The 15,826-nt window shown below is 48.8% G+C and overlaps 1 protein-coding gene across 2 annotated transcripts; it reads right to left on the minus strand.

Moving 5' to 3' along the window:
• Positions 1–9,206: 9,206 nt before the first annotated feature.
• On the minus strand, positions 9,207–15,748 carry NUBP2 (NUBP iron-sulfur cluster assembly factor 2, cytosolic). 2 transcript variants are annotated; one of them, XM_083152686.1, is made up of 7 exons: positions 15,596–15,748; positions 15,055–15,173; positions 13,153–13,351; positions 12,462–12,616; positions 12,019–12,129; positions 11,069–11,138; positions 9,207–9,592 (listed from the first exon to the last, which is right to left on the minus strand). In XM_083152686.1, the coding sequence occupies exons 1-7, from the start codon at positions 15,621–15,623 to the stop codon at positions 9,450–9,452; spliced, it is 825 nt and encodes a 274-aa protein (XP_083008812.1). In that variant the 5' UTR covers positions 15,624–15,748; the 3' UTR covers positions 9,207–9,449. The 2 variants fall into 2 exon arrangements, with proteins under 2 accessions (XP_083008812.1, XP_083008813.1); XM_083152687.1 differs by lacking the exon at positions 15,596–15,748 and adding an exon at positions 15,303–15,321.
• Positions 15,749–15,826: the final 78 nt, after the last annotated feature.

Below are 15,826 nucleotides of genomic sequence, written 5' to 3' on the forward strand. Positions count from 1 at the left end.
AGGCAGCTGTTTGGAAGGGCATGTATGTTGGAATCAAGTGGGGATTGGAAGGGCCAGGTCTATCTCTAGGTAGCAAGTGTGAAGGGTCAGGTCTATCCCTAGGCAGCAAGTGGGAAGGGCCAGGTCTATCCCTAGGTAGCAAGTCTGAAGGGTCAGGTCTATCCCTAGGTAGCAAGTCTGAAGGGTCAGGTCTATCCCTAGGTAGCAAGTGGGAAGGGCCAGGTCTATCCCTAGGCAGCAAGTGGGAAGGGCCAGGTCTATCCCTAGGCAGCAAGTGGGAAGGGTCAGGTCTATCCCTAAGTAACAAGTGGGAAGGGCCAGGTCTATCCCTAGGTAACAAGTGTGAAGGGTCAGGTCTATCCCTAGGTAGCAAGTGGGAAGGGCCAGGTCTATCCCTAGGTAGCAAGTTGGAAGGGCCAGGTCTATCCCTAGGCAGCAAGTGGGAAGGGCCAGGTCTATCCCTAGGCAGCAAGTGTTAAGGGTCAGGTCTATCCCTAGGCAGCAAGTGTGAAGGGTCAGGTCTATCCCTAGGTAGCAAGTCGGAAGGGCCAGGTCTATCCTCAGACATCAAGGGGGAAGGGCCAGGTCTATCCCTAGGCAGCAAGGGGGAAGGGCCAGGTCTATCCCTAGGCAGCAAGTGGGAAGGGCCAGGTCTATCCCTAGGCAGCAAGTGGAAAGGGCCAGGTCTATCCCTAGGCAGCAAGTGGGAAGGGCAAGGTCTATCCCCTAGGCAGCAAGTGGGAAGGGCCAGGTCTATCCCTAGGCAGCAAATGGGAAGGGCCAAGTCTATCACCAGGAAGCAAGTGTGAAGAGTCAGGTCTATCCCTAGGCAGCAAGTAGGAAGGGCCAGGTCCATCCCTAGGCAGCAAGTGGGAAGGGCCAGGTCACCAGTGGCCATGTGCCGGTGCAGTGGTGTCTTGGTGTAGGGGCTGACCGCTCACCACATTGTGGCGGTGGGCTGTGGACAGTCCAGACTGTGTGCCATACACACATTTGGCTGCCGGTCAGGCGCACGTGACCACCATGTGACTGCAGTGCGCATCCGTCCTCTGGGTCCCGCCAGCTCCAGTGGGCAGTTCAGGTCAGGGACGGATTTGGGGGTTGGGCCCTAGATGATGCCTAGGTTGCCTAGTGGTAAATCCGGCCCTGGCACACATATTACACAGAACTCTATAGAGAATATCTGGTCATTCACAACAGTCCCTGCTTCACTGGAGCTTACACTCTATGGGCCTGATTCAGAGTTGGGTGCTAATGCTGCCACAACTGCGATTCCTACTGTGCTAAAGTGAAAATATGCAAATGCTCATTTGAGAAATTCTATTGTGTAATAACGTGAGCTGGACTATGCTAAATGTAATACTCCCCTGTCTTTATGAGCTTCAGCACTCTGATTGGTGGACAGCTCCAGCCATCCACCAATCATCATGCTGACAGCTATTAATTGTCTGGCTGCAGGTTGGGAGGAAGGTAGAGAAGGCTGCACTGTGATTGGTGGACAGCTCCAGCCATCCACCAATCATCATGCTGACAGCTATTCATTGTCTGGCTGCAGGTTGGGAGGAAGGTAGAGAAGGCTGCACTGTGATTGGTGGACAGCTCCAGCCATCCACCAATCATCATGATGACAGCTATTCATTGTCTGGCTGCAGGTTGGGAGGAAGGTAGAGAAGGCTGCACTGTGATTGGTGGACAGCTCCAGCCATCCACCAATCATCATGCTGACAGCTATTCATTGTCTGGCTGCAGGTTGGGAGGAAGGTAGAGAAGGCTGCACTGTGATTGGTGGACAGCTCCAGCCATCCACCAATCATCATGCTGACAGCTATTCATTGTCTGGCTGCAGGTTAGGAGGAAGGTAGAGAAGGCTGCACTGTGATTGGTGGACAGCTCCAGCCATCCACCAATCATCATGCTGACAGCTATTAATTGTCTGGCTGCAGGTTGGGAGGAAGGTAGAGAAGGCTGCACTGTGATTGGTGGACAGCTCCAGCCATCCACCAATCATCATGATGACAGCTATTCATTGTCTGGCTGCAGGTTGGGAGGAAGGTAGAGAAGGCTGCACTGTGATTGGTGGACAGCTCCAGCCATCCACCAATCATCATGCTGACAGCTATTCATTGTCTGGCTGCAGGTTGGGAGGAAGGTAGAGAAGGCTGCACTGTGATTGGTGGACAGCTCCAGCCATCCACCAATCATCATGCTGACAGCTATTCATTGTCTGGCTGCAGGTTAGGAGGAAGGTAGAGAAGGCTGCACTGTGATTGGTGGACAGCTCCAGCCATCCACCAATCATCATGATGACAGCTATTCATTGTCTGGCTGCAGGTTGGGAGGAAGGTAGAGAAGGCTGCACTGTGATTGGTGGACAGCTCCAGCCATCCACCAATCATCATGCTGACAGCTATTCATTGTCTGGCTGCAGGTTGGGAGGAAGGTAGAGAAGGCTGCACTGTGATTGGTGGACAGCTACAGCCATCCACCAATCATCATGCTGACAGCTATTCATTGTCTTTCTGCAGGCTGAGATCCAGCTTGAGAAGGCTGCACTGTGATTGGTGGACAGCTCCAGCCATCCACCAATCATCATGCTGACAGCTATTCATTGTCTGGCTGCAGGTTGGGAGGAAGGTAGAGAAGGCTGCACTGTGATTGGTGGACAGCTCCAGCCATCCACCAATCATTATGCTGACAGCTATTCATTGTCTGGCTGCAGGTTGGGAGGAAGGTAGAGAAGGCTGCACTGTGATTGGTGGACAGCTCCAGCCATCCACCAATCATCATGCTGACAGCTATTCATTGTCTGGCTGCAGGTTGGGAGGAAGGTAGAGAAGGCTGCACTGTGATTGGTGGACAGCTCCAGCCATCCACCAATCATCATGATGACAGCTATTCATTGTCTGGCTGCAGGTTGGGAGGAAGGTAGAGAAGGCTGCACTGTGATTGGTGGACAGCTCCAGCCATCCACCAATCATCATGCTGACAGCTATTCATTGTCTGGCTGCAGGTTGGGAGGAAGGTAGAGAAGGCTGCACTGTGATTGGTGGACAGCTACAGCCATCCACCAATCATCATGCTGACAGCTATTCATTGTCTTTCTGCAGGCTGAGATCCAGCTTGAGAAGGCTGCACTGTGATTGGTGGACAGCTCCAGCCATCCACCAATCATCATGCTGACAGCTATTCATTGTCTGGCTGCAGGTTGGGAGGAAGGTAGAGAAGGCTGCACTGTGATTGGTGGACAGCTCCAGCCATCCACCAATCATTATGCTGACAGCTATTCATTGTCTGGCTGCAGGCTGAGAGGCAGCTAGCGGTCAATGTGCACTAAGGCAAAAGGTCAACGTGCACTAGGTTGACATTGAGAAAAGGTCGACACAAGCAACAGGTCTACATGGCAATGGTCAACACATAAAAAAGCACCATGCCCAAAGCAAGTGACACTAATTGGGGTTCCATGTCAACATTTTTGCTTGTGTCAACGATCATGTACATTGACCTTTTGTCAGTGTCGACCTAATACATTGACCTTTCAATCCACACCCAGTGGAAAATCGCCGGCTGCTATATCTCTTATATCCCTTTTACACCCGCTCTAGTAACCCGTTTTTTTTTGCACGGGAGGCCGCAAGATTTCAACCCGGCAAATGTTTCAGGTTGAACACGGGTTCAATCTGGACCACAGTGCAGTGTTAATGGGTAAACCTGGGTCGACCTCTTCACTGCAATGGAAAAGATGCTCTCCTCTCCCAGCACCAGCTCCGGCCCCACCTATGGTGACGTCACCCACCCGGCAGTATGTGTAAAAGGGGTCAAAAGCTGGGTCCACAAACCCCTTAGCGACCCGGCCTTTAGGTGTAAAAGGGATATAAGTAACATTTATGTGCTCCAGATCAGGACAGTAATGTAACGGTGAGGGTCACAACCCGGAATTGTGGATATTCTGTTATTCTTAGCACAGTTTTTGAATATTAAATAAGGTAAGGGCCCCCTCTAGTGTCTGTTACACAGCATTACAGGACCAGAAGACGCTCAGGCTATAACCACCTGTTGGGAGAGGAATACAGACAGAGAAACACGATTGTGAGGGGGCCATTAACCGCAAATATTAAGTATCCCCTGAATGTATCACAGGGGACCGCAGCAGAAATCTCAGATCCCCCTGCAGCGCCGCCGGCCGCATCCCCCATAGGTTTCTATGGAGGATGCGAAGCTGCCCGATGTATCAACATCGGGCAGTGCGGTCAGCGGGGTCGCCGGGGTGGTCAGTGCATAACCGCGCATGTGCAGACCCCCCGGCTCAGCGCTTCGCAGGGACAGGCTCCTTTCGGAGCCCTGTGCCTGCACCTAGCAGAATAATACATTTAGGTGATGTCGGTAATATTCCGACCAGATCACATTGTAAATGCGATCACTGATAAATGTGCCCCATAGTCTTTACATCATCAGACGGTATTGCATCAGGTCCCGGGGCTACAGCCATTCTGAGTTGGCGGCAGCCCATTGTAGCCTATGGGCTGCCGGTGGGGCAGTGCAATTGGCCAGGGGCCAGCACTAACAGCACATACACAGGATTGTAGCAGAGGGTTAACCCTTTGAGTGCCAAGGGAATTTGTCAAACTAGGTGTGACATTTGGCAAGCAAACATTTGTATTAACCCTTTGAGTGCCAAGGTCGCTGTGAGAGATCCTCAAAATATCCGCTAAAAATGCCGGCGCCGCTCACAGCGACTGTTCTGTTAGTATAAATAAATACAAATGCAGACAAGTCAAATCAATGAAATTTAGATAAATATTGCACCCAAAAGAAGAACATTCGCTGTGCCTTTCCCTATGACTAGGATTAATGACTTTAGCTTAGTCTCTGCACAACATGAATCGCGTACGCACCCACGCATCATCCTGCTAGACCCCTCCGCTGGGACCCAGTCCTGACACCGCTCTTTCATATGCACAGCGGCTATTTCCGGTGGAGGGTTCCGGAACTACACCCACAATGTTACGGGCTACCACCACGTTCAAATTAAGGATGGCCATCATTGTCATTGCCATCCATGGTTGCCATCGATGGCAATTCCGCAACTGGCCATCGATAGTGCTAAACTATGCAATGGATGACCATTGATATTTTTACATATCGATGGTCATCCATTGTGTTTGATTGATTGGCATGTGGGCCAATCAAAATGCGGGGGAGCGGGTTTCGTGGGTGTCGGGGGGCGGAGCTATGCTCTGTGTCCCGGCACTTTGAAAAAGTGCCGGGACTCGGAGAGAGAGGGGGGGGGGGGGGGGATTTTTGCCCGGGTCAGATGGAGGGGCCCGAGTTCTGCTCCCCCGTAGCCAAGAGCCGGGCAATGAGAAAGATAACAGGCTGCCACCACAGCACAGCCTCTCTCCCCAGCACACGCTGCTCAGTGCTGAGCTAGGGAGAGAGATAGAGGCAGCTGTAGTGGCAGCCTGTCCTCATCCTGCCCAAGTCAAGTATTTTTTTTCCTCATGGGGCAGGACAGGATGCAGCTGCTGGCAGGAATAGAGGAAACACAGCAGGTATCGGAGATGCCAGCTATGCATTTGATAAATGGGCCCCATAGAGCAGACCATCCAACATTAGTAACAGTGGACAAAAGGGTGCGGCCTCATTGAAAAGTGCTTACAAAAAAGGAGGAGTCCAATCTGTGTGGGTGCGGTGTTTAATGACGTCACGCTCAAGCCCCGCCCCCGAACTCCTGCTGAAAGTCTCCTCTCTGGGCTTCTGCAGGTTTACTTGGTTTTGTCCATTTGAGAAGGAATTTGCTTTGCGAGTGAACCAGAATAAGGGCCAGTGTGTAGGTAGACAGTCAGTATGTGGTCCCTGGGTCAACAATTCTAGGTTGACAGTCCCTAGGTTGACCACTAATGGTCAACAGTGACTAGGTCGACACCTGCAGATGGTCAACATTGACAAAAGGTCAACATGCTAGACATGATTTTTTTCATACTTTACTATCCAAGGGGGCATAAAGTGTGCTGAGCGTCGGTTCCCCCCCCCCCCATCTCTGTTTATTGTGAAGGGCTGAGAGGAGACTTGTAATATAATTGCTATTACAAACACACCAGGGGTTATTGCTAGCTGCCGCGCCTTCATTAGTTCATATTTAATGCATGCAGGGCGCGGTTACTGAAAATACATTATTTAAATCTAGTCACATGGCCCCAGGCTGATTCTAGTGTCGGGTTCCCCCCGCTGCCCGTGGTACATTTTCTATTTCTCCCTCGTGGATTAGATCTCAGTTTAATATCCGTTCTACTTCTACATCAGCGGATGATGTCATCACCTGTGATGTCATTTTCTTTCCTTTCAATTAAACAGGGTCTGTGACAGATCGGGGAACAACATTTCGGACAATCTCATGCCTTCAGAGCTTATACGGAGTCGATCAAAGATTGTGTCTAATGCACACAAAAAAATGCTTTTTGGGAAAAAAAGGTTCTCGGAGCGGCTAGGAAATGCGAAATGCGTCAGGTCTAAGCATATGCCGCGTGCGGCTTCCCAATGAACACTTTACACCTTATAGTATGGGCAGGCTGTGGGACGATTAATAACTAATGTTACTGGGAGAATGTAAAACAAAAAACATATCTACAGCAAAAGCCTTGTGATCATTTCACAGCATAATTGGACATTAATCGGTAGATGACCGGTGTATAAAACGTAAGATTTCCAAAGTGATGATTGGCCAATAAGTCCAGTCCTTCTGCCTCATATAATGCCAGAGCAGCCCTGCTAGGTGCGATGTTTTGAGTGTGGATTTTTATTGCGCGCGGTATTTAAATGCATTTACAATCTTCCAGTTTCCAGGACTAGAACACTCATTTACTGACAGATGAATTTTACATTTATTTTTTAAATGTAAGTAAATGTGTGTTCCAACATCGGTTAAAGGGGCATACACACGTAGAGATCTGTGCTAAGCTATTTTGCTAACCAATTTCGCTGGTGTCAAGATCTCCCATAGTGACTTTAAATCAATGGATATCGACCTTTAGTAAATATATTTTCCATTTTGGTACTTATGTATTATCTGGGCTCCCATGTTAAATGCATACCTCCCAACTTAGGTAGCCGAGGCGTGGCCTAATTTGGGGGCGTGGCCTATACTCACGGCTCTTCCGCGAGGCCACGCCCCCATTTTGCCGCTATGGGGGCATGACTAAAAGGCTCTGTGAGCCTCTAGCCATGCCCCCAGCCCCCTGGCTGCAGGAATAGACGCTGTGCGCATAGCGTTTATTCCCCGCTGCTTAGCAGCTGACAGGGGAGACTCCCAACAGCCCCCCCACACCACGGGACACTGCCGCCCGCGGGTGGGACAGCGGGACAGGCCCTGACAATTGGGACTGTCCCGATAAAATCGGGACTGTTGGGAGGTATGTAAATGCACCCCATTTTTTCATACCCCTACTATCCAATTACGCATGGAGTTGATTTTATATAGTGTCGCGAGCGCAGCGAGCCACCGTGGCCGAAGCGTGGCGAGGGGACGCGGTCTCATAAGAAAAACGGGAGCCCAGATATTGCATAAGTACCCCCATTTTTTGTTTGTTTGGATATTATTCCTTTTCCTCTGGAGGTTTAAAACTGATTTTATAGACCGTCATTTGCAGCAGTTTCCTTTCCAGCTGTTTATAGAGGTCGGAGATTTACCTACGGTACACCGGACATGCTGACCTGATGGATTTTTGCTACATAGTTTTAGGAGGTTGTTGGTCTGTGGATGGAGAAGGCTGTCACCCTGTATGCGCCAATGTGACATATGCCTTCTACGCAACACATGTTCTGTCCGTATGATCTCTGGGGTGTCGCTGAGGCTGGAATAACTATAGTGGTATGAGATCCATCAAACTGACGGATAGTACATCTAGCCCAGGGGTTGTCAAACTCGGTCCTCACTACCCCACACAGCTCACATTTTCCAGGTCACTCGGCAGATGCACAGGTGCACTCATTACTGACTGACACATTTTAAGAGATCCACAGGTGGCGCTAATTATATCACTTGTGATTCTGTGAGGAGACCTGCAAATCATGCACTGTGGGGTCCAGAGGACCGAGTTTGAGAACCTGTGATTTAGCCCATTGGGTAACGTTCTCACTCCTCTCTCCCCTACAGGAGAGAAATATTGAACAGTACAAACCTCCCGTCTGTTGTTATCTGTAGTTTGGCGGCACACACCGAAAGCTTTATAAAAAAAACACTCACCTTGGATTAAAGGGAGTTTTTTTTAAATAAGCATGGGACTTTGTCTATGAGGTAATGCCAAAAGCAGCGCTGATACTGTGACTGGACAACAATGTATCCTCATCTAACAAGGCACCAAAGTCTGCCATTACCCTGATGTTAGTGCCCTGTGTACATCTTCTGCTCCCCATCTGCTTTATTTCTGCCTCCGATTGGTCGGTTCATGTCTCATTACAGCAAATCCTATGGCACTTTCTTTATTTTATTTTTTTATTGTGATGTATGGGTGTTGTGTGGTTCACGCACCCTTATATCCAAATACTATAAACTTACCAGACTGCGGTGACTGAAGGCACGATACACATTGCAGATGCACACTGATTCACAGATGCACTCACGGAAATATATGCAGCTGTTCACACATTAATGCGGCCACATCACTCTCCTCCATCTGTGGATCCATCCTCACTATAAAAGTGTGCGTACACCTTATACCTATGGAATCAGTCGGCTCTCTGCATACCCTCCACTTCCCATGCCCAGCAATTCCTGGCTCACACCCGTTCTGCCGCAAGCAGTGAAACTGACGACAGGTGTACAACTCTGCAGAACTCATCCCTGCATACGCTCAGCCGCAGAGCATGGACAGCGCTAACCAGCGCGAGATCATCCACAAAACTCATCGTAAATTCTTATTAAATTGGAATATTATTAACCCAACGTTTAATTCTTCATTGAAACTAGGTGAAATGACCATACACCATCATAGGTATACCTTAATGAATCTTATTAATAGGAATGCTAGTGATAGGACCTGTATTGTGTAGGATTGGAGGACCCTACAGGCCATACACACTGTTGCTAGCAGAACCCTGTAATCGGAGCAAGGATTCACAATCAGCATTACGGCGTAAGTCGGCCCAAACACACGTCTCCCGCCACGAGCGCCAGCCACACCATCGCCAAGTAATGTGAAGATTTCATAGTGTAAAGGCAAAAAAAACCCTTTATATCTTTGTCCACATTATGGAATGACACTTGGCACAGCCAAATAAAGACACTCAGAGATTTGTACCATAGGCACACGGACAAGCTGGTAGAGGTACCCGCTACTTCTGCCAGGACTCTGTATGAGAAGACAGGGTAGGATCACAGCGGCCCCAGAGTATAACAGCGTCTCTGAACCCATTTCACAGCAGTTCTGTATTCTGCTGCCTTACACATCCTCCGGTCAGGAACCCTGTGCAGCACGGCCTAGGATGTGCTGAGCGATGCTGGTGATGGAGGGGTACGCCGCGCTCTGCGGGAACTCCTGCAGAAAATCCTTCCCCTGCTCCAGGCTTTGGGCCAGAACGGGATCGAGAGGCACACATCCTGGAGAGGGACAGGAGGAAAGAGATCACCAAAGCGGGGTTTTCATTTTAGTTTTTAAACGAAACAAGTTTTAAAAAAATAAATACACTTTCGTAGAGGTTTCAGTTAAACCAGCAAACAGTAGGGGTAATCAGTGGGGTACTTGTGTACTATCACGGCTCCCATCTCATTGCATACCATAAGGCTTAAGATGGTATGCAATGAGATGAGATGTGCTGCGATGGGACCCGATATTATACAATTTAAAACTGTATACCATTATATATGGCATACGATGAGATGAGATTTTAAATTGTATAAGCACACTAATGGGTGCTTTCAAGGTCAATTGGCCCCCCTATAAGATTTTTAATTGTATAAGCACCCTAATGGGTGCTTACAATGTTAAATGCACCCCCACGCCACCCCCACTATCAACCTCAACCCGAAGCGTGGCGAGCGCAGCGAGTCCCGCGAGGGGACGCGTAATACATGTAAAGTATTACGCGTCCCCATGCCACGCTTCGGGCTCGGTGGCTCACTGCGCTCGCCATGCTATATAAAATCAACTCCACGCCGACATGGATAGAGGGGGGGGGGGGTATGAAAAGGTCGGAGGACGCGGGCTCGCTGCGCTCGCCACGCTTCGGGTTGAGGTTGATAGTGGGGGTGGCGTGGGGGTGCATTTAACATTGTAAGCACCCATTAGGGTGCTTATACAATTAAAAATCTTATAGGGGGGCCAATTGACCTTGAAAGCACCCATTAGTGTGCTTATACAATTTAAAATCTCATCTCATCTCATCGTATGCCATATACAATGGTATACAATTTTAAATTGTATAAGATCCCATAAGATGGAAATCGTGGGAGCCGTGATAATACACAAGTACCATCAGTGGCAGCTAATCTCCATGGCTGAGATCACCTGCATCTATTCTACAGGCATCTGGGAGATGCTGAGAGAACCAGAACCAGGAACGGAAGGTATTATCCTACTGCCCCTGGCACATTGTGCTTTTAATCCCGTAATACCTGGCATTAACTGATGATAATACTGGGTATTTTGGGGACACAAAAACATCTATTACCATGTCCTAGCTTGCCTTTATGTATTGTTAGGCGCTGCGGATCCCTTGTGGCACCATACAAATAAACAATATGAATAATAATCTATTATGGACTTCCCTACATGTGTTCCCCTCCCATAGGGGCCTGGTAAAGTGGAAGGTGATAACGCAGCAGCCAATTGGCTCCTAAATGTCAAATTACAGGCTAGGATTGCAAGGAGAGTTAGGGGCTGATTGTCTGCTGTGTTATCACTGGCCACTTTATAATTTCATCAATCTTAATACATCTGCCCCATATGTTTTCATTGCAAGATATACAATCTGGTTCTACAATATCCAAGGTTTATGTCCATAGCAATGTGTACACTGGCAGGCAGACTCATATGCGCGTCACTATTCCCCAGTATATGAGAAAATATATATTTACCTAGAAACGGGACCCCGGCGTGCTGTGCCAGCTCCTCACCGCCTCCTTTGGAAAAGATGTTTGTGCATTCCTATGGTAAGACAGAGACAACGGAGAGTGCTACAGCGGTACCAACATGTATTTCTCTGCCATCCCTATTGTATGAGCGCCACAGTGCCCAGGGTAATGAGCAACAGCGCACCACAGTGCCCCGTGGCACCAAGCGACAACGCACCACAGGTTACGAAGCAACAAAGCGTGTCACCTGGGGTGCCAAGCGACAGGTTTGGTATGGGGGACCGACATCAGAATCCCGCCTGTAAGTCGGGATCCCAACTGTCAGGCTTTTTACAGTTGGTATTCCGATGACTGTCTACTGTCCGTTGGAATCCCGACTGTCGTGAGGTCATCCGGCACCCGCAAGCGCGCCACAGGGCACCGGGTCCCCACCGACAGCACGCCACAGTGCAATCAGTCTTCCCACATATACTGCAGGCCTGAGATTGCCCTACAGATTGTCAAGGATACTCAGCACTGTGGAATGTGACTATCGGACTATGCTTAAACACCGCAGGGCTGAGGCAGAGTTGAACGCAAGCATGATCACCAAGCGTATATTCCGCTGGGCATGATATGGTGCTGAGGATACACAAGTACAGGCTATGGAGAGTTTCCTCCATCAGGGCTGTCACTGGGTGTTCTCACATAGAGAATGCATGCCATCAGAAGAGCGGGCTGCGCAGAGTTGTGCATTACCGCGCCTGGGTGTAGATGCATCTTTTCACCCAGTATAAGGGCGGTGCAGGATGATTACTGTGCAACCAAGTGCAAGGGGGCTGCCCAACCATATTAGTGTACAGCTCAGCATATGGGCGAGAATCTGCGCACAAGTAGATCTCCAATGCACAAACTCCCAAAGTATTCCCAGACAAACAGGTCTATCCTGCTAGCAGACTGGCTGTGCAGCTCACCGTGCAGTGTGGACAGACAAAGCCGCTCATGTTCTCCACAATCCCAATCACCGGCAGCCCCATCTTCTTGCAGAATGTGAGTTCCCGTCTCACGTCTCCCACAGAGACTGCCTGCAGAGCAGAATACACCACAGATAAGATTTAGAGTTGCACTGTGCACGGTGGAGAGGTGATTTGGTGCACAGGGTTATCAGCGGCCGTTCACAAGACCTGGACTTGTATTTGGAGTTGCCGGTATCATGTATGTATTGGGGACCCCTGCATATCACAGGCACAATATTACCATGCCCCTTTCCTAATGAGACTTGTGACTTTTACACCTCCATAAACTCAGTGCAAGGGGTACAGTTACTGGCATCTTTGCTCCAGGAGCGCCTAAACGTAAGATGTAAATGTGCACTATTATAATATATGTGTCCAACTCAAAATACAGCACACAGTACCTGTGGCGTAGTGACCAGTACAGCTCCCAGTGGGTTAAAGACCCTCAGAGCCTCCACCGTGGAGATGTGCTCATCAGATGTCCCTGGTGGGGTGTCCACGATGAGAAAGTCCAACTCTCCCCAGGCCACATCACTGACGAACTGCTTTATCATCGCTAGGAGGAGAAACGGAGACATTGGGAGTTACTAGCGTTAGAAAGCAGCAGAAACATTCCAGGACCCTAAGTACAACATAACATGGAGCCTTCACGGTCATGTGACTAACAGTGTCCAATCTAGCACCATGACAACCAGTGCGGTTTGACTTTCTCTGCTCTGGTGCCGCTAGCAAACTCAATTCTGTATACACTGAGATACAGACCAGAGTGTGCTAGATGCACTAGTATGCATAATACTGTATAAGACTGGAACAATGTTCTGTCTATTACAGCACATAATAATGCTACCGGGCTCTCACCTTGAACTTCACGGAAAACCAACTACCAATGGAACAGAGAACATTCTAACCTCACAGTCATTGGTGGTTTAATGACTCCGAAGCCTCAGTATTTAGGCTCTAGAAGAAAGGCTTCCTCTCACTTTCAGTGTATGTTTCTGTATTACGAATACATAAACACTGGAGCCAGGTAGAGCAGCCAATGTACATAGTAAGTTCGGTTATGATAATTATAAGCAAGGATGTACCCCATACCATTCTTCTTGGGCCCCCTCCATACCACAGCGTCATCAGGGCGCTCCAGCAGAAAACCGATCGACATGAGCGAAATACTCTTCTCCTGGTCCACATAGACTGGCACCCATCCGCTGTCGCACTGATGGACATCTTTATTATGGGCGTTCAGCATGCGCGGGATGCTGGGTCCACACAAATCCACATCCAGTATTCCCACCTACACAGAGTAACAAAGCAGCATGGTCAGCTACACCACACCCACGCGCAGCTACACCTGTGTAGAAGCGGGTTGGGCAGCTGTCAGCGTACCGGCTGTCATTTAGCCTCATCTTACTGTATAATGGTGAAAAGGTTTGCTTAGCACGTTATGGGGGAAGGGGAGAAGACTGTTTAACTAAATGTGCCGGACCGGAAGAACCTGCGTAACGGCTTAGAAAAGTCATCTTTACTACATAAGCAATAACCAAATATCAAGTCTGGTGGCTTAAGGGACGGATGGAAAAATGACACAAATTTTAAAGGGTTCGTTTTGCAAGTGAATATTTATTTTAGTAAATAAAAACATATATAATTAATATTTATACATTAGAACAATCTACATAAAGTCAGGCATACCTGCACAACACTAAGACGTCTTTAGTGCCCACTGTCAGAGTAAAGGGGCACATACACGGGGCGATTACAGACCCTTTTCTAACCGATTTAGCTAGATCGCTTAGAAAAGGAGTACGGAACGCAAAACATTTGCAAGACCTCGGGGAAGTGCGGTGTTGGGCGGACATTCGCTCACCCAGCTTAGCGAGTCAACCAGAATTACCCCCCAGGTCCTGAGTCCATCCCTGTGTTAATTCTACTACATCGGTCTCCGGAGCAAATACGCCAGGGATCAATCATATTAGAATGAGGGCTCTTTTCCCTAGATGTAGGCAAAGGGAATATGTGCAGCCGCTGTCAAAAATGATACAGATAAGATAATAGTTTATGGTCATTGTAAAACAACGAAATTAGAGTCTAGGTCACAGAGGATGCAATTTAACAATTTTGATTAAAATCGACAATTGCCGCTGGGAAAAAGCCATTCTTCATCCGACATGTCCTTGACCTGATTCACCTTAGCCGTTATTTAGAGGGTAAAAAGGAGAAGATATAATTATAAGGATGATGGCAATCCTGCATAATGCTATCTCTTTTCCGCCGACAATTCCTAATAAAAATGTCCTCAATAGAAGACAAGTCACAGCCAATAATGGCCGCCGCAGTATGGATCACCGCAGCCAATTTGTACTGAGTGTCAAACGGCAGCTTTGTAAATCCCAGCGGCTGGATACATCAACACCGCGTCGGTCACTGAACACTCAATTATCAAAGATCGCAGTAGCCATAGGGTCATTCAGCATGGGTGCTGGGTATGATGTCAGAGCCATTGCATACAGAATCACAGCTGCAGCATCAAACACGCCCCCTAAATGGTTGCAACACCCCCCCCCCCTGCACTTTTGCCACCACTCCCCCGTTACATCCCCCAAATGCCATATCTTAGCATACTTAGAATGGGGCATTTATATACAAGCAAGAATTGAGGATACGCGTGATTATGCCTGCTTGCAGCTGGCTCTCTTACATCAGGTGTAGGGCTGGTGCAGGCCTGCACACATACTGGCGGCTTCATGACCATGTGTATTAATATCAGTGGTGCAGATGCATAGACAGAACAAAACTGCCTATTGAGTGTCCACGTGCTCACCTGTGCGCCCAATGCTGATGTGAGTACGGACGACTTGCGTTCCACTTAAGTCTTTGTTTTAAAGTTTTTTTTTATATATAATGAACTGTTACCAAAACTTTTATTATTCTGATTATAATTGTACCCGTGAAGCACTGGCTCAGACAGAAAACCATTCCATACAGGGTTACACCCACCTTTTTCCCGGCATGGCGCAGCGCCAGGGCAATCTCAGTGGATATAGTACTCTTGCCAACGCCTCCTTTCCCCGACAACACCAGAATGATGTGCCGCACGCCAGCAAGGTTACCGCCATCTGAAACAACAGGTAAAGTTATGGCCTCATATGTCCCTAGTACACAGACACGTCACACAGATAGGACTCAGTGCTGTGAGGGAACGCTGCTAGCCACTATGCTACCGTGCTGCCCATTCCAAATATTACCTATCAATCAGGGCATGCTGGAAGGTGTAGTGCCACAACAAACAGAAACTCGATTCCCTGCCCCAGTCCCAACTCACAGACACTGACTTGTATTTTAAGGAATGAAAAATGTATTTATGGCTAAAGAGGACATCCATGATACAGATGATACCTGCTTCAGTGGAACTACAGCTCCCAGCATGTACTGCTACAGCTTTGCTGATGGAGCATGCTGTGACGGTAGCAGGGCATGCTGGGAGTTGTAGTGCCACACAGCGCTGGCGTGTGACACTGAGCCAGGAGAGAGAACTCACCACCACCTCCTGCACCTAGTGTGTCCATGGTGACGCTAATTATCACTTCCGCATGTGAAGAGATTGACACAGGGAGCACCAATCAGCACTCAGCAGCAAGCCCAAAGCGCCGTACTTCCCCTATTGGTGGGACGCCTTTATCGCTACAGGAAAGATACTTTCCAGTTTGGTCCAATCAGAGGCCGCCGGCCGTGGTCACGTGCCTGCATCACTGTAAACGCGAGCGCGGGG

Source organism: Crinia signifera, chromosome 7 (assembly GCF_055691185.1).
Source record: "Crinia signifera chromosome 7, ASM5569118v1, whole genome shotgun sequence".
Lineage (NCBI taxonomy): Eukaryota > Metazoa > Chordata > Amphibia > Anura > Myobatrachidae > Crinia > Crinia signifera.